The 23,243-nt window shown below is 53.4% G+C and overlaps 5 protein-coding genes across 5 annotated transcripts; 4 read left to right on the forward strand and 1 right to left on the reverse strand.

Moving 5' to 3' along the window:
• Positions 1-1,813: 1,813 nt before the first annotated feature.
• On the forward strand, positions 1,814-4,790 carry CCMA1212_010732 (Homoaconitase; the record flags this gene model as incomplete). Its single annotated transcript, XM_073707765.1, has 12 exons — positions 1,814-2,118; positions 2,177-2,224; positions 2,273-2,326; positions 2,390-2,481; positions 2,540-2,611; positions 2,698-3,018; positions 3,074-3,251; positions 3,311-3,647; positions 3,702-3,765; positions 3,822-4,148; positions 4,202-4,465; positions 4,528-4,790. Coding segments are annotated over 12 exons (2,325 nt in total), but the record flags the coding sequence as incomplete, so codon positions are not given.
• Positions 4,791-5,817: 1,027 nt separating this feature from the next.
• On the forward strand, positions 5,818-6,450 carry CCMA1212_010733 (uncharacterized protein; the record flags this gene model as incomplete). Its single annotated transcript, XM_073707766.1, has 1 exon — positions 5,818-6,450. The coding sequence occupies one exon, from the start codon at positions 5,818-5,820 to the stop codon at positions 6,448-6,450; it is 633 nt and encodes a 210-aa protein (XP_073553725.1).
• Positions 6,451-10,731: 4,281 nt separating this feature from the next.
• Positions 10,732-11,690, reverse strand: CCMA1212_010734 (Histone H2A.Z; the record flags this gene model as incomplete). The annotated part of the gene is made up of 3 exons (XM_073707767.1): positions 10,732-10,920; positions 10,975-11,106; positions 11,583-11,690. The coding sequence occupies 3 exons, from the start codon at positions 11,688-11,690 to the stop codon at positions 10,732-10,734; spliced, it is 429 nt and encodes a 142-aa protein (XP_073553734.1).
• A 1,555-nt stretch (positions 11,691-13,245) lies between these two features.
• Positions 13,246-14,428, forward strand: CCMA1212_010735 (Geranylgeranyl transferase type-2 subunit alpha; the record flags this gene model as incomplete). The annotated part of the gene is made up of 2 exons (XM_073707768.1): positions 13,246-13,254; positions 13,346-14,428. The coding sequence occupies 2 exons, from the start codon at positions 13,246-13,248 to the stop codon at positions 14,426-14,428; spliced, it is 1,092 nt and encodes a 363-aa protein (XP_073553727.1).
• Positions 14,429-19,468: 5,040 nt separating this feature from the next.
• Positions 19,469-21,491, forward strand: CCMA1212_010736 (RNA-binding post-transcriptional regulator cip2; the record flags this gene model as incomplete). The annotated part of the gene is made up of 4 exons (XM_073707769.1): positions 19,469-19,828; positions 19,891-20,479; positions 20,537-21,373; positions 21,430-21,491. 4 exons carry the CDS (start codon positions 19,469-19,471, stop codon positions 21,489-21,491), a joined length of 1,848 nt encoding a protein of 615 aa, XP_073553733.1.
• Positions 21,492-23,243: the final 1,752 nt, after the last annotated feature.

Here is a 23,243-nt window from a genome sequence, read left to right on the forward strand (position 1 = left end):
GGGGGGGGGGGGCTTTTTCTCATTGTTCCTCTAGAAGAAAAGTTCTTGGCCACGAACTTTCAATGTTAGCTGCCGGTCTCCGTCAACTCCATTTCAAAAGATCCCTGTCCGGCAGCTCACGCCTACATGTACATTTGCGACCTTCCCGATAGGGCATGATTTGCAGAGCCTGAGCATGTCGGCCCCTGCCGGTCGGAGGCTTTTTGTTTTTCTTCTGCTGCAGAACGAACTTGGTATGTAAGGACATGGAGAAAAGAAAGCAGTTGGCTGGGCGGCGGAATTGCCGGTTGGAGGAGGACTTTTAGTGGTTGAGCTGAGGATTCTTTGGTAGGGGATCCGTTCACGATCCGAGTGGGTGGCGGTTCATGTTGCTCCATTGCGATGCTATTATTAATACTGCATCTCCGATCATGGTTGACTACTACAGAGTCTCTTGTCGGATTGAGGAGCTCATCTAGTATTCCGATTGTCTACAAAGTTTCGGCGCTGGCTTTGAAGCTTACAGGACCTGTGCCCTGGCTGCACGGATTGCGGGATGCCATGTACTTGGGGCATCGCGATCAGCAAACAACAGCTTCTATTAGTGCTCTTTATGCGCGCAGCCGCCTCTTCTGGCCAAGGCAGAATTGTTTCCCCTGCACGCTTTCGGACAGCTGAGAAGTGTCTTCAGATGTTGCTTTTGTATGCTGTGAGAAGGAACATGGTTTCCCTTGGCCCCCAGCCCCCCCCTTTCGCTGTACATGAGAAGCAACACACACATGCTGTTTGTACGACGGCGGATGATGATGATGTCAACAAGGCTTTTTACACCAGGCTTTGGTGACCCTTGCTACTGAAGGAATAATACGGCATGTGAGAATGGCGGCGGCTGCAGTTGAAGTAAGAGGATCACGGGCAGATGGCCTGGCTACGAGCAAGTTGCAACAAGCCAACACTCAGCTGAGGGAATTGGTTAAAAAAGAATCAGCTTCAGTTGACAGCAAGTAAATGATACTTGGTCCAAATTGGTTATAAGCACAAATTGAGATCGGGCGCCGAGAGGATGCATCAGGGTGAGTCTCGAGTTCCATGTTACGGTGGACAACGGTGCTTTTTCCCAGAGGGATTGTTGTTGCCGGGTTAGGTTCCTGGAGCACCAAGCAATGGGGCAATGTTGCATACGAATTTGAAGAAAGAAAAGTACTGAATCAAGGGTTAACGCGCCATGAGAATTGAAATGTCGTGTGTGAAAAGTATGGTTGTTGGGGTTATGCTGTATTGGTTGAAGCAGATAGGCATTGGTTGCCAGTTGGAACATTGCTTGACAGTTAAACTGTTCTGCGATAGGGCAAGGATATAATGCGTCCAGCTGCGGGATGAAAGATTAGTACACGGCATGAGTCCCTACCATGATGTCCCTGTTCTGGCAAACTGCGTGTCCTCCAATGTCGATTCTAGTCGACTTCCGTCGTGCAACAATGACTACGGTACACAGGGTATTGATGGCAACTGTCGAGATACCTTGGGCAAGTACCTAGGTAACTTAATGTTGGTTGCGTTTTCTGCAATAGCATTGCTATGATTGGTCAGCGCGGGGCTAGATAATTCCGCGCCCCGCAACAAATTTTGGGTAATCAATTGAACTTGAATGTCTCGTCGTCACAAGTTGTCGAGATTTTGAGTCATCCATGGAAAAGGACGGGTTGGAATCATCAACACCATCTTTCAACTGCCATGGCTGTGCTTGTATGTTGCTCCACCAATCGCGAACCCTCCATCTCACCCTGCTTTCATCGAAAACCGGCAACAAACATGTCTGACTGCGTTTCATTAGCGGAGGGCGACCTGGCTCAATGCCTCCGTCCTTGCGACGCGACAGGCCCGTGCCTCGATTACACGCTCGCGATTGTTGCCGGGATCTGTGGCTCTGTTTCGTAGCCATGTCTCGACCTATCCCCGACAGCAACAGGCCCGACAGTCACGATTCTACACCAGCTCCAACACCCCTAGCCTCCAGTCCTCCGTAGACTCCGCCGCTCCAACGAACCCCCAGACACTTACCGAGAAGATAGTACAACGTCACGCAGTTGGCCTCGGCCAAGGCAGGAGAGTCAGGGCTGGGGACTACGTGATACTGCGGTTGGTCTAGCACTGGTCCGCCTACTGGGCAATCGAGCTGACATGAGTTTGTTGCCAGACCTCACAAGAGTATGACCCACGACAATTCATGGCCTGTCATTACCAAGTAAGTAGTTTAACTCGTCGTGAGAATACACGAATTAACATGTCCTAGATTTATGGAAATGGGCGCCAGCTCGGTCAGCGATAATCGCCAGGTTGTCATGGCGTAAGCTACCTCTTTCTCGCTATCTGACCTCAGTATACAGTGTTTTTAGTCTAACGACGCCAGACTTGATCACGATGTGCAGAACGAATCTGAGCAGAATCTGCGCAAATACCGTCTAATCGAGGAGTTCGCCAACAAGCATGGCATAGATTTCTGTATGCTCGCAGCGCCGAGGCGCAACTTTCCGAAGCATTCGGCTGACTTTTGGGACAGATCCTGCCAAGACTGGAATTGGCCACCAAATAATGATTGAACAAGGCTATGCATGGCCAGGAACAGTTACAGGTATGTTGCTTGTCTTGCAGAAAGGAAAAAGAAAAAAGGAGGGAAGAAAAAAGGGGTTTCTTGTCGGCTACTTACACACGGGATAGTTGCCAGTGACAGCCATTCCACCATCTACGGAGGCATCGGCTGTCTCGGCACCGCCATTGTTCGCTCAGATGCAGCAAGCATTCTTGCGACCTCGACCGTATTCTGGCAAGTCCCGCCGATTGCAAAAGTCACATTCACAGGCGTCTTGCCACCCGGAGTTACAGGCAAAGATGTCATCATTGCGCTCTGCGCCTTCCTCAAGTCCGATGTGCTCAACATGTGCGTCGAGTTCACGGGGTCTGAGCAGACGCTTGCAAGCCTATCCGTTTCGGAAAGATTGACCATTGCAAACATGGCTTGCGAATGGGGGGCGCTATCAGGTTCGTCTCCTTTCCAGGCCGCGGCTTTGCTGGGTAACTAACTCATGTCGACTAGGACTCTTTCCCGTGGACAAGACGCTTATTTCTTGGTACCGTGCTAGAGCATCAGCCGCCGCAGTTACTGATAGCCCTTCCCAGTCTCGTCTAAATCATAAGCGGATTGATGAGCTTCTAGAGGCCCCTCTCGTAGCTGATCCTGGTGCTGTGTACGCGAAAGAGTTTTATTTGAACCTGTAAGCAAGAGACGCCCTTGTGCCGCTCCCACCTATTATTCTAACTAAACACACCGCAGATCTACTCTTTCACCCTTCGTTGCCGGACCCAACTCGGTCAACGTCGCAACCCCTGTTGCAAAGCTCGAGACTGAGAACATCGCTGTTGACAAAGCCTATCTCTTGAGTTGTACCAATGGCAGGAGCACGGACTTTGCAGCTGCTGCTCGCGTCTTCCGCGAGGCTGGTACTGATGGCAAACCTGCCAAGATCCACCCCCGGGTCAAGCTCTATCTTGCGCCAGCGTCTGTGGCTGAACAACGAATGTCGGAGGAAGCCGGTGACTGGCAGGTTCTTGTTCAGTCTGGGGCCGAGCTTCTTCCCCCCGGCTGTGCTACCTGCATTGGCTTGGGTCGTGTGAGTATTCGAAACCCTCTGTTCATGATGGGATTGCTAATCGTTCGGCTTTAGGGCTTGCTGGAAGAAGGTGAGGTGGGCATATCGGCAAGCAACAGATCCTACAAAGGACGCATGGGTAATTCCGCCGAAGCTTTTACTTGTGTCTGAAGTGTCACTGATTTGTTGGTTTAGGAAGCCCCAAGGCATCGTGTTATCTCGCCAGCCCCGAGGTGGTTGCCGCTAGTGCTATCAAAGGCCAGATCGCTTCCCCTGGGTGGTACTTGAAGCCTGATGGCGTTGAAAAGGTCATTGTTGGCGAGGGCACCGGTGATTATGTAGCTGACAAGGCTCGCTCCACCGGAGATGCTTTTGAAAAGCTCATTGGCGAGATGGAGAGCATGATCAACGCCGCTGAAGGCGCCGCCGAGGCAACAGCAAGCCCAGCGGCTACTGGAGACGAGGTTTTGACGGACGTTGTACCAGGCTTCCCCGAGGAAATTGAGGGCGAGATTGTTTTCTGTAAGCAACTGGTCAATGCTCGCAAGATGAGAGTTGTTTGCTAACCGCAACAGGCGACAATGATAGCATCAATACTGATGGTATCTATCCCGGACGCTATACATACCAGGATGGCATGACCACAGAGCAAATGGCCGAGGTGTGCATGGAGAACTACGATACAAATTTCCGCAATGTTATTCGACCAAACGACATACTAGTAGCCGGGTATACGTTCGGCTCTGGCTCTTCTAGGGAACAGGCTGCTACTTCTATCCTGGCTAACAAGATTCCTCTTGTTGTTGCCGGCAGCTTTAGCTCCATCTTTCTCCGCAATAGTAGGCGCCCCCTTGGCAATATGTTACCTCAAGGCACTCACTAATCTATGCGAATAATACAGGTATCAACAATGCTCTTCTTGGGCTTGAAATGCCTAAACTGGTCGAGCGGCTTCGTGAAGCATACAAGAATGATGCAGAGAAGCCTTTGACTCGTCGAACCGGCTGGAAGCTGCTGTGGGATGTCCGCCGGTCTCAGGTTACTATTACGGAGCAGGATGGCACCTCCTGGGTGCAAAAGGTTGGCGAGATGCCTCCTAATGTCCAGGAAATCATTGCCAAGGGAGGTATTGTGAAGTGGGTGCAGTCTACTCTGCAGGCTTAAGAGATCACCATCGCCGTCTCTCCCTCTTCCCATGGGGTCATTGACGGCCACAAGGATTTCCCCGGTCCCCGCCGTCAACCTCGTTAGCGGACAGGTCATTTGGGGGAGAACGTCACGGAGGTGACACAGTGTGGAAGCGGTTTCCGCTGGGAGTTAAGGAAGCGTGATTGTTTAGGGCTGTGGGAGCCCTAGGTTGAGGGAGTAATATTCCTCTTGTCCAATGATACAAAATGGTATGCACGGCTAAATGCTGCGATGAATTCATAGATGGATAGAGTATATACATGCAGTCTGTCTATTTGGCTCTGTATTCTGTGCAAATCAAATCAACTACGACGCTCAGCCGCTTAGACTGCTCAACCACGCTTTACTTTTCCTGCAGTATTAGTTATGATATATATATATATATATATATATGTACGCTAGATTTTGTGCTTCACTCTCAAAAATTGCAAAACGATCTCTCTTGTCACAAGAAGCAAGTTAACAGCAAGCGGCTAGACTCATCTACGCCTCAAAGTGAAGACCAGCTGCGGCTAGCCCCCCTATTCCGCTTGGCCTCTACAGCACCAAACTCTATCTCATGATGCGCCTCAAACTTAAAACACAACAAAGCAGCAGCATCAGATCAAGTTGACCCAAAGCCGAGAGATAAAAGGGTCGAGCATCTTCCCATGATTATTCCCATCACAGTCCTTCTTTCTTGCAATTCACTCTCAGCTGTAGAACAACGCACACTCTTGGAATTACTCTGCAGAAACTTACAGCTGACGTCTCCCTAGCCGTTGTCCACATATCAATCGACAGCTGGTCACGACCAAAGACTTCTATTCTTCGCTGAGCTTCAACTTGTACAAAGCTCATCCATCGTCGATCCTCCTTCTCCAAGGCTCTCGACAACATACTCCTCTCCTCCTTCGAGCAAGACCATCGTCTTCGACATCACCCCACGTCGTAACTTGTCTAACCTAGACCATCTCAGTACATCATCACCATCGTCGACAAAGGACCAGACAAACAACTCGCAATGGCCACCGCACCCATCCCGATTCCCGCGGCCGCAGCTCCCGCGCGTCCCCCCGCCGCCCCGGCCACTCCCGGCAGGTGGTCGTGGCGATGCCACATGTGTGGCTGCTGCTGGCCCCTGTCCTCCGCCAAGTGCCTCGACGTCCAGTGCGGCCATGCAAGATGCTCCCGGCGCGAGGGCCAGCCGGCAAACAGGCTGTGCTGCACCGTCCAGTTCGAGGCCGCCGGATGGCGAGCCGACTTCGACTGGCGCCGACACATCGAGGCGCACGGGGCCCTCGTCGAGGCCGGACAGCCTCATCCCGGCGCCGCCGCCAACCAGGCCCAGGCCCAGGCCCAGAACGCGGGCGTCGTTCCAGTGCCGATGGACTCTCGTCCCTCGGCGGACAATGGCTCCGCAGCCGGCCCCTTGTCATCCTTTGCGGATCATCTCTTGTCGTGTGACCCCTTGGCCAGCCCCTCTGCAGCGGCTCCCCCTCCCCTTCCATCTCCGCGGCTGTCCTCACCGAGTCCCGCGAGAGCGGCGAGGAACAAGTCGTCGTCTCCCAAGCCGGCCAGACGGCGCAGGATCGAGCACGTACGGAGGCCGTCTCCCCTGAACCCAGCCTGGAGGCCCGCAGACAGGTTCATCTAAGGTAATGTAGTCGGGGCATGGAGGAGGAGCCATCGCCGGGGCGACGGGCGAAAAGGGGGGATGGTTCATGGTTTGGGACAGAAGGATCAAGATTGGCTTTTGGCTTCTACGCCACGTTTATGCTTTGTGTTTGTCTTATGTTTGTAGTTAGCGGACTCGAAAAGGAGTAGATACCCCCCTGTTATTACCAGGCTAATAAAGTTTTTCTCTTTTCGTGCCTGCGTTTAGCTCTACTCTTTGCACCACGTGTCAAGAATCTCAGCTCTCCCTGCGACTTGGTTTCGTCTTCTTCTTCATGCTTCGCCATGTTCTGTGATCTTCAACATGCCGTGACGATGGAAACGACGACAAAGTAGTGGACAAGCCATGTTCACCTTTTACGACAGGGATGCGGCCAAACCGTGTCGGACACCCAGAAGCCACAAGACGACACGCTCTCCTTTCCAAGGATTGAAGAACCTGTATCATATTCTCCCCATCTACCAGTCTTTTACCAAGTAGACCTACTCTTATACTCTAGAGGATAAAGGCACTGCATCAGAGCCAGGGAAGCAGGACCATCAATCTGACGAACTCCATTTCATCCTCAGACACCCGCTATGATCTTACGATTGACGGGGTTTGTGCATTCTTTCTTTCATACCTGCGACTGCTTCAAATACGCAACTTGGCGACCTTTCGACCGAGGCTGATTATCCATCTCCAGACGTCTTCAACAAAGCGCAACTTCAGACAACTCTATACCACGTCGGACACAACCAGCAACATGTCCTAGAAGGCCACAGTTGGTTCAACCAGCCCTGCAAACGCCAAAGCAAGAGAATATTAGCAACACAAGGCAGGCCCCACAGTTCCCTTCTTCTGGCCAGTTGGCTTCTGGGAGCCGGGGGCATTCAGACAACCACAAAACGTGACGATGACGGTGGCAAAGAGTTTGCAACGACAACGACGAAGATGATGATGGGATGATTGGTCCGGGGGTCTGAAGAGACTGGAACAGACAACGGATCCATGGATGGCATACACATAGTGCCCCCCAAAGATGTTGTGTACGCTCATGCCGTCTTACCGTTCGATGCCACGGCTAATTCACCAATCTAATGTCTTTGTCGAGGACGCGCGGGGGGAGCATAGACTATTTGTTCGGACTGCTTTCTCAAGGCTGCCAGTGATCGTTTGGATTGCCGTCTAAAGTGGAATCGAGGCAGGGAAATCCCTATTACTGCACCGCGGGACAACAGACCATCGGGCACTACCTGACGATGTCTATGATGACCGGGATGTTGTATCATGGCGTCGACAGACCGTTGTTGATCTTTTCAGAGTATTCGACGAATGGATGCTCAGCCAAGCGGGTAAGTTTCTAGACAACGTACATATATCGATGTACGTTACATGATCTAACCTGTAAGGTAAAGGTACTCAGCGTTGCAATGCAAGTGTCTCCCAAGGCCACGCCCCGGCCCCGGCCCCGACCAGGGCCAGTTTCCTGTCGGTTTCCGTATCCCGCCTACGAAGAAGCGGAGGCAATAACGGGCTTCATACACCACTTGATGATGAAAAGCGCGCAGGAGTTCGCTGAAGAGTAAAAGCAGACTTGCGGCCGAAGCTGATCACATTATCAGGGATACGACTGCACATTTGTATTGCCGGCTGACGGCAAGGCCGCGATACTCAAGAGCAATGAAGCGGCGGCATTCATGACAGATGCCTCAGACAAGCTCGACGCCTGTCAGGGGACAGGGGTGATTGGATTTGCAGTTCCCCTCTCCCATCTTGGGTTACTACGGTACAAGTTTTCGAAAAGAAAAAAAAAAGAAAAAAAAAGCAAACGACATCAAGAGTCCGTCTCACCCAGCAGGCGCTCCAAAAGCACTTTGACAGGGTTTCTTCCACCAAACCCACCCCAAAGCTGCAGAGTCCTTTGTCTGTCCGCTCTCGCTGGACTAGGAAGGGCCCTTGTTTCCCGACCTCTCAGACAGTGGTGCCAATATCGAGGCTTTGAACTAGTCGAGGACTCTTAACTCAGTCAAGTCCTTACCTACCGCTTCACAACAAAGATGCCCAAGCACAGCAGTGGTATTGGAATGTCACAAAGCATCTCATCAAGTCTCGCAAGGGCCAAAAGTCAGCAATCACGGCCTTTAATAGGGGTTCTGTGATGTGTTATCCTTCTTCTGGAGCTTCCACTTGGATCAACCAGTCAATCATCGGTCAACGATGTCATAACACGAGCGACATTCTGTTACTCGCCGCTGTCGGTGATGCGACTCTTGCATCAAGATACATGCAACGGCGTCGGGGCCAGCAAAGGCAGGGGGGGGGTTAACGCGGCGACTCGAGCGAGACGTCAACGTCATGGTCAACCACCAATTTTCTTGGCTGCTGGTTTACTTGGCTCGGCCTGGGATCACCTACCTGAGCAATCGTACGTCTGATGTCTTCTTCTTGTGGCTTGCGAGAAAGCAAAGTACTGCCATCACTTACATTGTACCACAACCACCGGCAACACCAGCAACACCAGCACCACCACCAGCAATAACGACACCGACGCCAACAACATCAGCAGCAGCATCAGCAGCAAGAAGCATTGAGGCATGCTTTTGCGGCAAGCAGTCCTAGAGATGCTACATAGACGTCGATGCTTCAGATGATTACTCTGTACCCTGTAACTGAAGATATCCCCAAGCTGATTGGATACATATATATATGACGTGGTGACATGCTTGGAGTTGCTGAAAGGACTCAATCTCCTTTCTTTGATATTGCGTACCAAAATGGCAGCAATTGCACCACTGTCCCCATATGCCTTTGTCATTGTCAAGAGAAGGAAGGTCTTTCTCGCCCCATCTTTGTTTTGTCACTAACAGGTATATGGCTTTCGTACAAAGCATAGACGCTATATGAATTAGCAAACGACAGGGCATTGTCTTGTTGACATTGTGAGTACAGCATTATGCCAAGCTTGGATAGATGTCTCGACGTGCGTCAATCCAGATGCGGAAAAGGGCGAGACACCAACGTGGAAAGGTGTGGGATGTTGCATACATGGGCTGTGGATGGGCGACTACATTTCAACTCTTCTACAATCGGGCGAGGTATTAGAACTACCTTGGTCAAGGTAGAGCCGTCTTTGAAGTTGCGGCTCCCCTCGACGTGCGTTGCGGATGTTGCCATTTTCGAGGGATAGACATTCGTCTGAATGAGCAGTATCTTCATCGTATATCTTTTGATTGCTGTAATCTAGCTATAAGAATCTTGGCCAATATATTCCGGCTATTCTCTGCTTCTGCTTGCTGAACTTCAGGGTAAGGATGTAATGTCGTCTATGAAAAGCCATTGCTTGGCAAGAATCGGGCACGAGTCTGGGCTACAATACCGGGATTGCCAGCTTCCGGAGCCTACATGGAGGGGGAACTCGGTGAAAGCATAGGTATATATGTAAAAAGCATGATGCATCAGTATGCCGGTAGGCAATTAGAATGAATGGTGAACCGGGAAGAGTGGTGTTATTGAAGGAATGGAAATCTCTACCGAACGGGCTTGACCAGGGTATAGGTTACGGATATGCTATCCCTCTCACCGAACCCCCGCCGGTGGCCACCTCTTCCAACATTGCCCATTCCTCCGACATGCTGTCTCGTCCCATCATCCTCATATCTCGGAGCCTTGCCGCCCTCCTCCAACCGCTGGCTTGCTGCCCTGGACGCGGTTGGGCAGCGCCGCTATGTCCACAAAGGGCCTCACGAACAGGTTGGCGACGTTTGATGCACGCAATAAGAAAACGCGTCGTGTCCTTTTTTTTTTCTCCATTTGTAGTTTCAAAGATAACCCCAAGATAATCTTTGGCATGCGTCAGCCGCCCATCAAGCTGTTTTCGTCACCTATAACTGCATCACCGACATCTCCAAACATCGTCGAGCACCGTCAAACAAAGAAACCAAACAAAAACAACTGTTGTACATGGCTTGCACGGCAAGAAAGAACGATCGACTAACAGACAGAGAAATGGCGGTGCAGCCCATCTGTCAGTCTCTTGTCCTTGGCTGCCGTGCGTCCAGAGCCTGCACAGCTGTCCAAACCGCGCCCGGTCTCATGCCCAGTGACAGGTTTGGATTTCTCTGCAGAAAAGATCAAATGACAAAAACTTTGCATATCCGCATTTCCCAACCCATCCCCAACAAGGACCCCGGGATCCGAACAAAAGGTATTCAAGGCATTAAAGAGAGAGAGAAGAGCGATTCGTGCGCGGGAGAGGAGAGAGAGGCAGATCGAAGGCGTTTACGCTTCCAAAGCCTTGGCCTTCTTCTTCTGCTCGACCTTGAGGAGGAGGGCGCGGTTGATGTGAGGCAGCACACCACCGAAGGCGATGGTAGCGCGGATTAGCGTATCGAGCTCTTCGTCGCCACGGATGGCCAGCTGGAGATGGCGAGGAGTAATGCGCTTGACCTTGAGGTCCTTGGCTGCGTTCTGCGTGACGGTTAGCCTTCGCCGAGCGAGATACACGGGCAAGGGACAACTTACGCCTGCCAGTTCCAGCACTTCGGCAGTCAGATACTCGAGAACGGCTGTGACGTACACGGCAGCCTTGGCGCCGACTCGCATCTTGTTTTGGGTGTTTTGCTTGAGGAAACGCTTGACACGACCGCAGGGGAACTATATGCGCCGGAACAAGGCGATGGTTAGTAACGCTTCACATCATGGTTGAGGCCCCAGAAAAGACCGCCGTCTGATGGGTGACTCTCGAGCGTTGAGTGAAAAAGAGTTCTCTCCCCTCCCTGCGCCCAGCAACGCGACTAGGCAACCGAGCTCCCAAAACGTCAGAGTTCCGCACGGTGACACAATTGCGCGGCCTGAATCTTGCGAGGTCCATCACCAGCATGCCTCTGCATTCCCATGCCGGTTCGAAGAAGCGGCCGCGAGCGACCGGCGAACGCGTCTGGTCGAAAACTCGTCCGACAGGGACGTCGCGGGGAGGTTGGAAGCTAAAGCGGGACTCGCAGGATGTGCAGGCGGGCGTGCATGCGCGCAAACCGTTTGGGCATCAAGCAGGGCGAGGGGATCCGGGCCGGGTCGGTCGGGGAAAAGCACGAACAACGAGCTGCTGAGGCCGTCGAGCACCGAAAACTCACCTGGAGACCAGCTCTGGCCGAGTGGCTCTGCTGCTTCTTGTTTCCCTCGGCGCTCGTCTTACCGCCGGAGCTCTTTCCTCCAGAAGACTTGCCCTTGCCTCCAGCCATTGCGTCGTTGGTATTGATGCGGGACGGGACGGTGATGTAGGTTGCAGATGCGGGTGCGGATGCGTCGAGATGGATTGCGAGAGGCGACGAGCGGGAGCGGAGGCTGAAGCGCGTGCGGAGGTGGTGATGATGCAGTCGGGAGGTGGGATGTTTGGTCGAGGCGCTGGTGTGGTGGCAGAAATTTATTAAGCTGGCCGCAAATCGACGCAAGCGGGCAGTCCAGTTGTTGTCATGTTTTTTTTTTTTTCCGCCTTGGTCTTGGTCCTGGGCTTGGGCTTGGGGAAAGGCCCGCTGCAAGGAAGAGCCAGCCTTCTGCTGGGGTGCCTGTTGCTGTTGGCCTCACCTCGCTGTAATGCGGCGGAATGGGCTCCAGCACTCCCCCAGCCTCCCCGAAAATCAGTTGCTAGGGGGCGACTAGCCGGCCCCAACAGCGACCGAGTGCTGCCTGTTTGCCTGTGCTGCTGCGCTGCGTGTCCGGTCGGGTCGAGTGTGTCTCGCAGTGATGCTGGACTGGATTGTCCCGAGGCTAAACAGCCGCAGTATATCCGAAGGCTGGCCGCCACTGGCGCATTCGCAGGCAGCTCGAGATGGTGGCAGGCAGAGAGAGCAGCGCTGGCCATCAGTCGGGGGGTAAGGGCTGCAAACAGCTCGAAGAAGATGCTGAAAGATGACTTCTGAGATGGTCTCGAGGAGACAAACTCAGCGAATCATCGTAGAGGCATCGCCAGAGCAGAGAAACCACTGCCGACGGCGACTGATGGCGTGAGGGTATACTGACCAAGCTGCTGGGCTGCGAGCAGAGCAGCGGTGCCAATGCCTTGGGCTACCCCATAGCGGTTGGAAAGATGACAAGTGAGAAGGATAGGATCATGACAAGAAGCTCATCTGGCCCGTCTGGGCCTGTGCGAGTTGCCAGCGTGAGAGAGCATCGTGAGCCTTGATGAGCCTGGAGTTCATTGTCTGCATGATTAAAGCGTTTCTAACTCGGCGACTAGAGTTGGCATTGTCCCGCTGTGGCTGCGGGCTGTGGCGCATGCATGGCTAAGGCCCGGCTATTTGCCGACTGCGGGAGCCCAAGCCACCAGACTTGGTTTATGTCAGCCGAGGCATGATTCCGCTGGCCATGCTGTTACTCTGTTATTTGGTCTCAAATCAAACCATCAAGATACACCAATTCCTACAGCAGATAATGCCGTCGTAATCTCTAGGCAAGCCTAGGGACAGGCTCACTCAAAAAAGATATAGCAAACAGATCACCCATAGCTATCCGCTGTATGTACTGTAAGAGCATAGAATGCCGTATTTGGCTTGGCTGCCTTAGCCAGACGTCACTCCAAGTGCAGCGCACGGACCATCCGTTGGCCGCGAGCTGTACTTGTGCTTTGTACTGGGAGGGATCGCGCATCATGGGAGAGCTTCATCATCCCACCAAAGGTACGAGGCTAGATTGAAGTCAGCTTCCTCTGACTAGACTCCACGCATCATCGCTTGTTTATCCTCCAAAACCTAAAGAGTAAAGACACGCTCAAACAACAAGAGAGCTCGAAACTGCAACATGGCAAGCGTAAGGCTTTCCCCAGTCACGTCTTATTCCCATCTCATGCCTCTCTCTGTTCTGTCGACATGACTGCTGACTGACAAGGCTGCGACAACAGCACGGCGTCACCCGCACCACCCGAATACGTACCGAAGAGCAGCGGCTGCAAGATCTCGAAAAGATTGAAAAGTACCGCAGTCTCGAAAACCAGATACGCACACAGGTAGCGGCCGGAACCTACGACTCGCATCTCTTCGATCTTACCACCAAGCTCCTCCGCCAAAACCCCGAATACTACACCATATGGAACGTCCGACGCCGCTGTCTGCTGGCTTGTCGGTTATCCGGAGCAGCGCATCAAACAACATCAGATGCGCAAGCTGAGACACCAGAGACATCAGAGACCAAGAACCAGCAAACGGACGGCGATGTGCTGCAGACCGAAATCGCCTTCACCATGCCGCTGCTCATGGAATTTCCAAAGTGCTACTGGATCTGGAATTTCCGGCAATGGCTTCTATCGCAGGCCATCCAGCGACTACCTCGCCCAGTCGCGCGCAAGATCTGGGAGACAGAGCTGGGCCTGGTATCCAAGATGCTGAACAAGGACCAGCGCAACTTCCATGCCTGGGGATATAGGAGGCTTGTGGTGGCCAAGCTGGAGAGCCCCGATCTCGACGGCAGGAGCATGGCCGAGGAGGAGTTTGCGTATACGACCAAGATGATCCGACAGAGCCTATCCAACTTTTCTGCGTGGCATAACCGGAGCCAGCTGATTCCCAAAGTTCTGGCACAGCGAGGTGCCGATGACAAGGCTCGAGCGGAGTTTCTCACCCAGGAGCTGGATCTCGTACGGGATGCTTTGAACGTCGGCCCGGAAGACCAGAGCTTATGGTACTATCACCAGTTCCTGGTATCTCAAATCGTGGGAGATGGAAATAGACCAAGCATCGCGCCAAACTTGACCGTTGACGAAAGGGTTGCCTACCTGAAGCATGAAATCGAGGAGATAAAGGACCTGCTGGAAGACTACGATGACATCAAGTGGATCTACGAGGCTCTTTCGGACTACACAGTGGCCTTGCAGCGGCTACAACAAAGCAATAGCAACAACGGGGACTTGCAGGTTTGGCTCTCGAAGCTGCGGACTCTGGATCCGATGCGCACCGGCAGATGGAACGATGTTCAACTAGCAGCCTAACGGCGGTCATCAGTACTCGGTGCGACCAGCGCTCGATTCACATCAGCAAATGCATGTGGGATGAACAGACTGGGTTGGCGAACAGCAACTAGGTAACATGTATCAGAGAATTAATGATGATCGGCGGATGCGGACAAGACGGACTCGCAAATCGGACCCTTGCTCTTGATGTAATCCTTGTTCAAAGGGGATTCGGATCGACTGCGAAGTACGGCGCGAGACACACTGCCAGACCACTCAAATAGCATACAAGAGATGCTTTGTCTCGCCCGCTGCAGGATATTGGCTAGCTGATGTGGGATTCCCGACTGCAGAAGCCAAGTCGTAAAGCCAGATAGAGACGGCATCGTGTCGGCCCCCGTATCACGCCTGCATGACTGTGGTAACTTCCACCACGATACTGGTACAAACCTCCTGTCAGCATCTAGTGATTTGGCCATTTCATTGTCGAAAGTCGAGATGTCCTAGATAGTTTGCCAGCTTTTAATCTTGCCTGGATCTACCCTGCACACCTAGACGGCCACTCAGGGGCCCCTGTGGATTTATTCAGGCGCCACGATGGCTACCTTATATATCGGGAACTCACCAAAGCCGCCGCAAAGCCACTACAGCTTCGGCACATGCAGAAAGCTCCCCATTTTCCACCATCATGAGCCGATCCAACTAGACACGGGAATATGCAGGCTGCTGCCGGTTTTTGCGGGCATAAAGGCGGAGTACGGCCTTGTATTGTTGACATACATGCTGGAGAGCTACCAGAGCCCCTTGTTCATCGTGACTGTGCTGCCTGTTTCCACCCACCTGCAGAAAGGTAGGGAAAAGGTAGTGACCAGGTAATAAACAAAGGGAATCCCACGTTGTAAACAGCCAGACTACATCTCACCTCTGGCTGCGTGTCTCTGCTCTGGCAACGTCTTCAATAGGCTGCAGAGATTCCGTGCTGTCTCAGACAAATCGCCCCTTTTGCACGGCATCGACCACGTCGATACGTTACCCTTTTTTTTTTTCGTTTGCCCATCTACCTTGGGTCGAAGAATAGCAGCAGTCACATACTAGTCTCATCACTTCATATTCCGAGCTCATCCAGTTGTCAGCTGTTGACAACGACCTCATGGGATGCAGGTCCAAAGTCCAGAATACGGAAAGTTGAGTAAAGTTGTCATACCCCATTCATGTTCGTCCCTAACCGGGTCTGGGCGTTTGGAATCACCAATGTTGGCAGCGGAGATTCGGCAAGACCAAGAAGAGCTCAACTGAAGCGCAGTAAGGGGCTGAACTCGGTCTCTACTATCACGAGTGACAAAGAAAAAGAAAAGAAGGGAAAAAGAAACGAAAATTAGAATGAGGGGCTCGAGGATGAAGACTCCATGTATACAGTGCGATGAAGCAAGATCTGATAGTTGCATCTCTTCATTTAATCATGAAGTCTTAACAACATTTGGGGGGGCGCTCAGCTGGCCTGGCCTCGTCCTCGTGGGCTCAAGAGAATGGCAGAAATAAAGCACCGCGTGACTCTGCAAGCGATGCTTTGCAACATTGCGGCTGGCGGATGGAGGCTGTCGTCCGACTTGAGCGAGCTGCGCCAAAAAAGAAACGAGACGAGGTGCCGGATCCCTGCCGATTCGGCCAGCTACGATTCCGATTCGCTGCGGCAACCCTGATCGCTGGGGTGGGCACATCAGAGATCCATATTTTGTTCTTTTTGGGGGGGGGCTGAGAAGCTGTCAAGAGTTAGCATGTACAGTAGCTGTGAATCGCGATAGGTTTGTTCAAGGTTAAGTGATTAAGGGGGGTAAAATGAGAGGAAGGCTTCTGGAAATGAGAGACTGAGATCGGAAAAGACTAGGTGGCCCGCGTCTTTGCGACTCTTGGCGGTATACCAGCGTGCTTCTTATTCCATGTGGGCTCTTTGTAGACTAGAACTCTGAGCTGCTGCGCCGCGTGATAGTACTCGACGTGAATCTCGGACCATCGTGGGAGAGGGAACCAAACGCCGGGATCTACGGTAGTAAGCGCCACGCCGTTCCGTTGCTCCAAACATAAGGTAACCTAGGTAAACTACTGAGACGACCAGGTCAGGGCTTGTTATCCACCGTTGCCACCTAGAGATGGATACTAATGATTGCTGTTGGCGCACAAAAAGGAAAAGGGAAGCGGCAATATTGGGCCATCTCGTGCGACTCGTCGGGGAAGTCGAAGATCAATACTGAGGGGGACTCTAGCCAAGTTCACGCCTACAGAGCTGTCCAATACCAGCACTGTCTGTCTGTTTGGCATTCGTGTGCTCGCTGTCAAACTGCTGTTTTCCTGCCTCGGGCCTCCCCCTTTCGTGCCTGGGCGAGTCTTATTACACTCATCCGTCGTGTTTCAGGGCGCAGAGGCAGACCATGCCAGATGCCGCTAGAGCGAGGACATGTCGACGATCCCGAAATTTGATGGGCGACAACGTGGCGCAAAGGGTCCGCTGCACGGGATACTGTATGCCTTGCAAGAAGGCAGTTGACGTGAAACGGGAAGAAGAAGAACACAGTTGACAGGCCAAAGGGGGGATTAGGGCGGGATGCTCTACTGCAGTGGTCGCCGTTTGATGCAAGGATCCAAGGGCGCTCATGCAATGCGGAGGAGAGACGAGATCCACGGCCATACGACTGAGGCGTCATCCCATCTCCTCTGCGTTCCGTGCGCATGTGGCGTGCAGCAGCCGCTGATCAAGCGGAGAGAGGACGAGATACTCTGGGAAGAGGGCCAGCGTGATGCCCGGAGATGCGTGGACTGGGCTCTTACTGGACGTGTGTGGTTGCGTCTGAACCCCAAAGCGAAGCACCCTTGCGCCTGCATACGTGTATATGGGCCAGGCAAGGAGGCGAAATGCGCGCGTGTCTCCCATAGAACCTACGTCCATACTTTGTTTCGTGCGTGTCCAACCGCGACAAAGCAGGCGAGCGATTGCATCGAAAAGAGGAGAAGGGCGAGCCAGGTGATGCAGGGGAGTGGGCGCGATGGCGATACGAGCTGCAAAGGGTCATGTTGGAGAACAGACTTGAATGGGCATACAAAGCCAGGACAGTGGCTATCCTCTGCAAAGTTCAGACTGACAAACCCTGGCCACCTGCGCTTGATTCCTGAACCTTGCGCCCATGGAGTCGCAGATGCCATCACCGGATCTCACAGTAGGCGCACACGGTGCATGTACACACTGGAAGCCACAGTTTCGTTGATCATGGCACATACACAAACACTCACACAGTGCTGATGCATAGGTAGGTATGTACTCGTAGGTCGTCTCTCCTCAGCTCCATCCCAAGACTCCGTGTCAATATCACGGATATTGATGGAGTGCCCGGTCATTTCGCAGCAGATACACAAGGTATGTAATAAGAACAGCCGCGCTGAATAGGGGCAGGCTTCCAATTTTCTAGAACGATGGCCGCTCAGGGGGCGGAGGAAATAAGAAGAGAGCCAAATGAGATTGATGGGACTGCAATCGGAGCATAAGCGAGAATGCCTGCAGACTGGAGACAGGATGCCGGTACCTCTGCTACCCCGCTGTTGTGCACCGGCTGAGCAGGTAGATTCATTAAGCTGATAGGTCTCGTAAAGCGAATACCTGGTTCTGGCGTAAGTGCATGTGCCCGGCAACCGTTGGGTTTGGGCCGAGCTGGACAGAGACAGCACAGACGAGACGGAAACGGCACGGTAGATGGTCAGCGTAAGACGAATATGAAACGGGATGGAAACAGTGTGCAAGTAAGCATTGATCGGAGGCAAATATGAGATGAAAAAAAAAGTAACCCTCAAGAAGACGGAAGATGCTGAAGTTAAAGAGAGTATCGGATCACGATGCTGTGCTTCTGAAAACGGCACCTGTTAGCAGGGCTCTGGCGCATCAAGGAGGCAATGGACCAGATGCACAGGCACCGTTAGGTATTCCACGAATAGGGGCTCTGCGCAGTGTGATTGGCCGTGCCCTGTCATATATGCACGAAAGCAGTACTACCTCCCTCGTGGTGGCAGCCCCTATCATCTAACTTGTACCCTGGCCAGGTCGACGCCAGTGGGGCGTCCGAGAGGCTTCCTCCCCCCCCCCCCCTAGTAGGTTATTATGCTCTGCCGTGGAATTTTTCTTCCCTTAGCCTGTCTTCAACCCGTCTCTCCCTCTTCGCCAACCTCGGAGGCTGCAACTGTCTTTTGCCCTTCTTCCCTCGCCCTCATCGCCTCTCCTCCCGCTCGCCGTCTCCCGTCCTGCCCTGAGCCGCTCCGCCTGTCCGCGATCCAACCGCCTGATAAGAGCCGCGTGCGGGAGCTGCCATCGCCCTCTGGACCAGCGACAGTTTGCCATCTTGTGGACGCGGGTGGTGCCGACTTACGCTTTGGACCGTTTCGTGCAGAGCTCCGCCTTAGACTCTCGCGCATCCTGCCGGCTTCGTCGTCTGTCGGGGATCGATCATAGATCAACACGCACCGACTTCCCAAGTCACCCCTACACGCAGCTTCTTGGAAAGAACTCCTTGGACCCTTGATTGGCGACGCTGCCTCCATCTGCCTTGACCGAATTCTGACGCGGCGACGTCTTAAGAGAAGAAGAAAGAGGAGAAGAACAGAGAAAAAAAAAAGAGGAAAAAGAGGATACAGCAAGCTAGCGCTTCAGCAACCGTCGTGGCTTCCAGGATCCCTTCCTACGACACCTCGCTCCCTATCACGTCTGGCATACAGCTCGCCAGCTAAGCTTTGCTCTGCAATCGGCACGACTGCTCTCTTGCTGGGTTGGCCTGAGGTTCTCGCCGAAACCCGTTACGACCGTCACGACTGAACGAACCGACCAAGGGCATCATCTATGTTGCCATAAACCCGTCCGTCTCTATCGCGTTCCTGAGTACAACCTTCCACTGCTGGACTGAAACATCGTCATCGCCTTCGATTACGTGTTCCTTCTCCACCCCTTTTATTGCGCATCTCCGTCCGCATTCACCTTATTTTGCTTATTCTTGGAGGCCTTTCGCGTCGCAATTGTAATCACCGCCATCTGTGGGATATTGCGACATGGCTCAGCAGCCTCACGACATGAGTTACCTCGACTACGGCACGGCGCCCAACCGGTCGCCCAGCTCTTCGAGACAGAACTACGCCAACTTCCCTTCCGGCCTCACCATGCCCCGACAGACCCAACGGCCCTTCGATGCGCCCCTCCCCTCGAACGCCCTCTACTCAACCGATAGACTGGCCAGCAGCTACGGCAGCCGAGCCATGGACACTGTTGGTGCCGCTAGCAGCATGCCTACCTACATGATGGATAACAACCAATCGTGGAGTTACAATGCTTCTGGCGTAGCCACTGTCGGCGGCGCCGTGCATGGCCCGGGAAGGCAGCGAAGCGTCAACCGCCGAGCTGCCTTGCCAACTGTATGTATATTTTCGAACCGCGGCCGGGGGCAACGGCGTTTGTGCTGACTGAAAAGATGCAGAATTGGACCGAACATGGCGGAATGGGCATGCCTAACCTTCAGTCGTACTCGAACGGCCTTGGCGCCGCAGCCCTGGCCAACGGTGGCCTCCGTGTCGATGGCCCCGGATCTCACCCGTCTCCCAACAGCCTCCAGTCTGCCGGCAACGATGCCGACCAGCTCATTCCCACGGCCATCGTGATCAAAAACATCCCCTTTGCTGTCCGGAAGGAGACGCTTGCCTCCATCATGCTGGAGATGCACCTCCCCCAGCCTTACGCTTTCAACTACCACTTTGACAATGGCGTTTTCCGAGGTCTCGCTTTTGCCAACTTCCAGTCCGCCGACGACACTCGCCTTGTCATTGATGCCATGAACGGAATGGACGTCCATGGCCGGAAACTGCGGGTCGAGTACAAGAAGATGCTGCCCGAGGCGGAGCGCGAGCGCATTGAGAGGGAAAAGAGGGAGCGCCGAGGACAGCTCGAGGAGCAGCACCGCGCCCCGTTGCTGCACAACCAGAGCTCTATCCAGTCGCTGGGCGGAATGTCTCAGGCCCAGCCGCGCACCGCCAGCGCTGCCGCTGGTCCTCCTACGTCTTCTCTTCTCGGTAGGCTTTGACCTCGCGTTAAGATGGCTGACAACATGCTAACGATACCTGATTCAGGTGATATTGATATGAATGACCCCCAGACGCTCGAGTTCTACACCGAGCTTGCCATGTTCCGAAGGGACGACAGCCGGGAGATTCTCGTCTTTCCTCCTGGAATTGCCCCTGAGCATCGACGATGCATCCACATCCTGGCCCACCACATGGGCCTCGAGCACCAGTCCATCGGCGAGGCCGACTCACGACAGCTGACGGTGCTCAAGCGACAGCAGCCCTCGCCCACGGCCAACCTCCAGACACCCCCTGCCAGCAGCCTCGATGTTCACAAGCGAGGCCTGAGCCGAGCCGCCACCTTCGACTTTGCCGCCGACCGGGAGTCTCGCGCATCCAGCAGCACCTATGGCCACCTCGTTGGGCGACACGGGCCCACGCTCGAGCTCCCCGGCAGCCCGGACGGAAGCGGAATCCCCAACAACCTGCGAGCTGCCAAGAGCTTTGCCGACCTGCGCTCCTTCACCCCTAGCCCTTCTCAGGCGTCATCGAGCTACCTTGCTCCCGGCAGCGGCTTGAGCAGCATTGCCCCGACCTCCACGGCCCGGTTTGGCGACTACCTCAGCAACGGCAGCCAGTCGCAGAGCGGCAACCCCAGCACTCCGGGAAAGAACGACAACGGCCTCGTTAGCGGCCTCAGCGGTTTGAGCCTGTCTCCCTTCGAGGCCAGCTCGCTGCAGTCTCAGGCCCGCAATACCCCTGGGGCTATTGGCAGCCAGCGGCCCAGCGCAAACGGAAATGGAATCAAGAACCCCCCCGAGAGGCAGCCGCGGAACCCGGAGTGGGAGGCGTCCAACGGCTTTGGCCGCACTCGGGCAAACGGCCACATGCAGCGCGGTAGTGGTACGTGAATGGATTGATGACTGTCTTCTTTGCTATGAACTAACGTATTTGCCAAGATTCCTCTGACAACGGAGCTCGCGTCGGCACCAGCTCCACTAACGCTTCGAGATACCACTAAGGGTATCTCGTAGCACGTCCACTTGCTCTCTCATGAGCTCTGCTCTATGCTTCGCTCGCTGGAAGAGCTGAGGGGCTGCCTTTTCGGAGGGGCTAGACCGGGTTTCTGCGTCGCATCCCTCGCCTTTGCTCTCAACCATTGCTTTTTACGAATTGTAATATTGATTTTCACCTGGACGACGAAGAGCTTTTGGGTTCTGGTAAAGCATCCGTTGCATGGTTTCTGCTCGCTGGAAACCCGCCAATGTTCATCAAGGACCCGCCTCCGCCGCTCCGTAGCTGGAATTTTTGATGATGATGATGCCACCCCGATGAGAATGTGGAAAACAGGATCAGGATACAAAAAAAAAGTTTCGTTCGACAAATGGGCAACCGTTAACGACAACACGACGACGCGGTTCCTCGCGCTCAGCCTGGAACATTCCCCCACCCTTCAAGCGTACTCCTTCAACCAGATCTACGACCGATTCTTGACGATTATGACATTGATTTTCACGACTTTTACGTCTAGACAGCTGCAGCGAATCCACCTCGGCGTGCTTCGCATCATATAAGCACTGAGTGGAGTGGCTTCGGCGACGATGACGAGCAGTTACCTATACCCCAACGAAAGAACAAAAAAACCTCTTTAATACCCCCATGTCTGACGTCCAGATACGACCGTGACGACGACGAATTGAGACAGACCCAGCTTCTTGCGCATGCTTGGGAAGCCAAAACGAGAGTAGCGACGTGTTTATTGGTCCGATGCAGTGGGCGGGAAGAGCGAGCAGTAGGAATGAAACGGAGAGAAAAAAAAATATGACGCAAGCCCCGGTTGGTGCACGGTATACGAGCTTATGGGGGAGATTATGTTTGCGCTGATTAATATGTCCTGTCTCCGGCTGTTGAGGCAGTTTCCCTCGAGCGATCAGGGAGCAGGACGATTCTGTTCAAAGGGGACGATTCTGATTTTACTGTGGCGTTACTCTGGCAGCATTCGGGCTTGCTATGCTTTTATCACGGGCATTTTCTACTTTTGGAAATATGCACCCATGGTTTATTCTTATTCTCGAAGAGTTAACTTGGGAGCGGTGGTTGATGGGAACAAACCCCGAGTGGTGCAGGAAGAGGATGGGGGGACAAATGCATAAACTGATACAGGGCCATGGCTAGCAGGGATCCATGTGGGAGAAGGGAAAGAAGAGGGAAGAGAGAAAGAGGGACGCGGCGAATTAATCTTGTCTTCTTTTCTTTTGCCGTGGGCTTTACTTTCGTTCCTTGTCTCTTGTTTTAGTTTTTTTGTACATCTTTTCTATTTTCCTTCTTTCTTTCTAGTTTCTTACCTGTGTAGTCACTGTATTAGGTACCTCCATTAAGAGTTTTTATTCCTGGTTCGATTTACCGACTGTGTATTGGCTCAAGCTGTGAATGTGTCGTGTGACTCGCATTGAATACTTGGGAGCTTGAAGCTCTGGTGTTGAGTTGGCTGACTCGGTCGGTTCGGTTCCTGGCGGGATGGAGCCGCTAAAGTTGGTGGAGATGGAGCCGGTGATTTGTGTGGATGATTGATTCCATCATGTTACACGCCTTGCTCGTACATTAGCAGAGGTGACGTATGTTTTGCTGTCAAGGTGTCATTGGCCGGCTGCTCGAACTTGACATCTCACAAGCAACGCCCTCACCTTTCTTACCGTAGCATCTCCATCTCCTCCCCCTTTCATCGGTGATACGCATTCATGTCGCTTTTCATCTGCGCAAAGCGATAAGAGCG

This window comes from Trichoderma ghanense, assembly GCF_004382785.1.
Source record: "Trichoderma ghanense strain CCMA-1212 chromosome Unknown scaffold_30, whole genome shotgun sequence".
Classification (NCBI taxonomy): domain Eukaryota; kingdom Fungi; phylum Ascomycota; class Sordariomycetes; order Hypocreales; family Hypocreaceae; genus Trichoderma; species Trichoderma ghanense.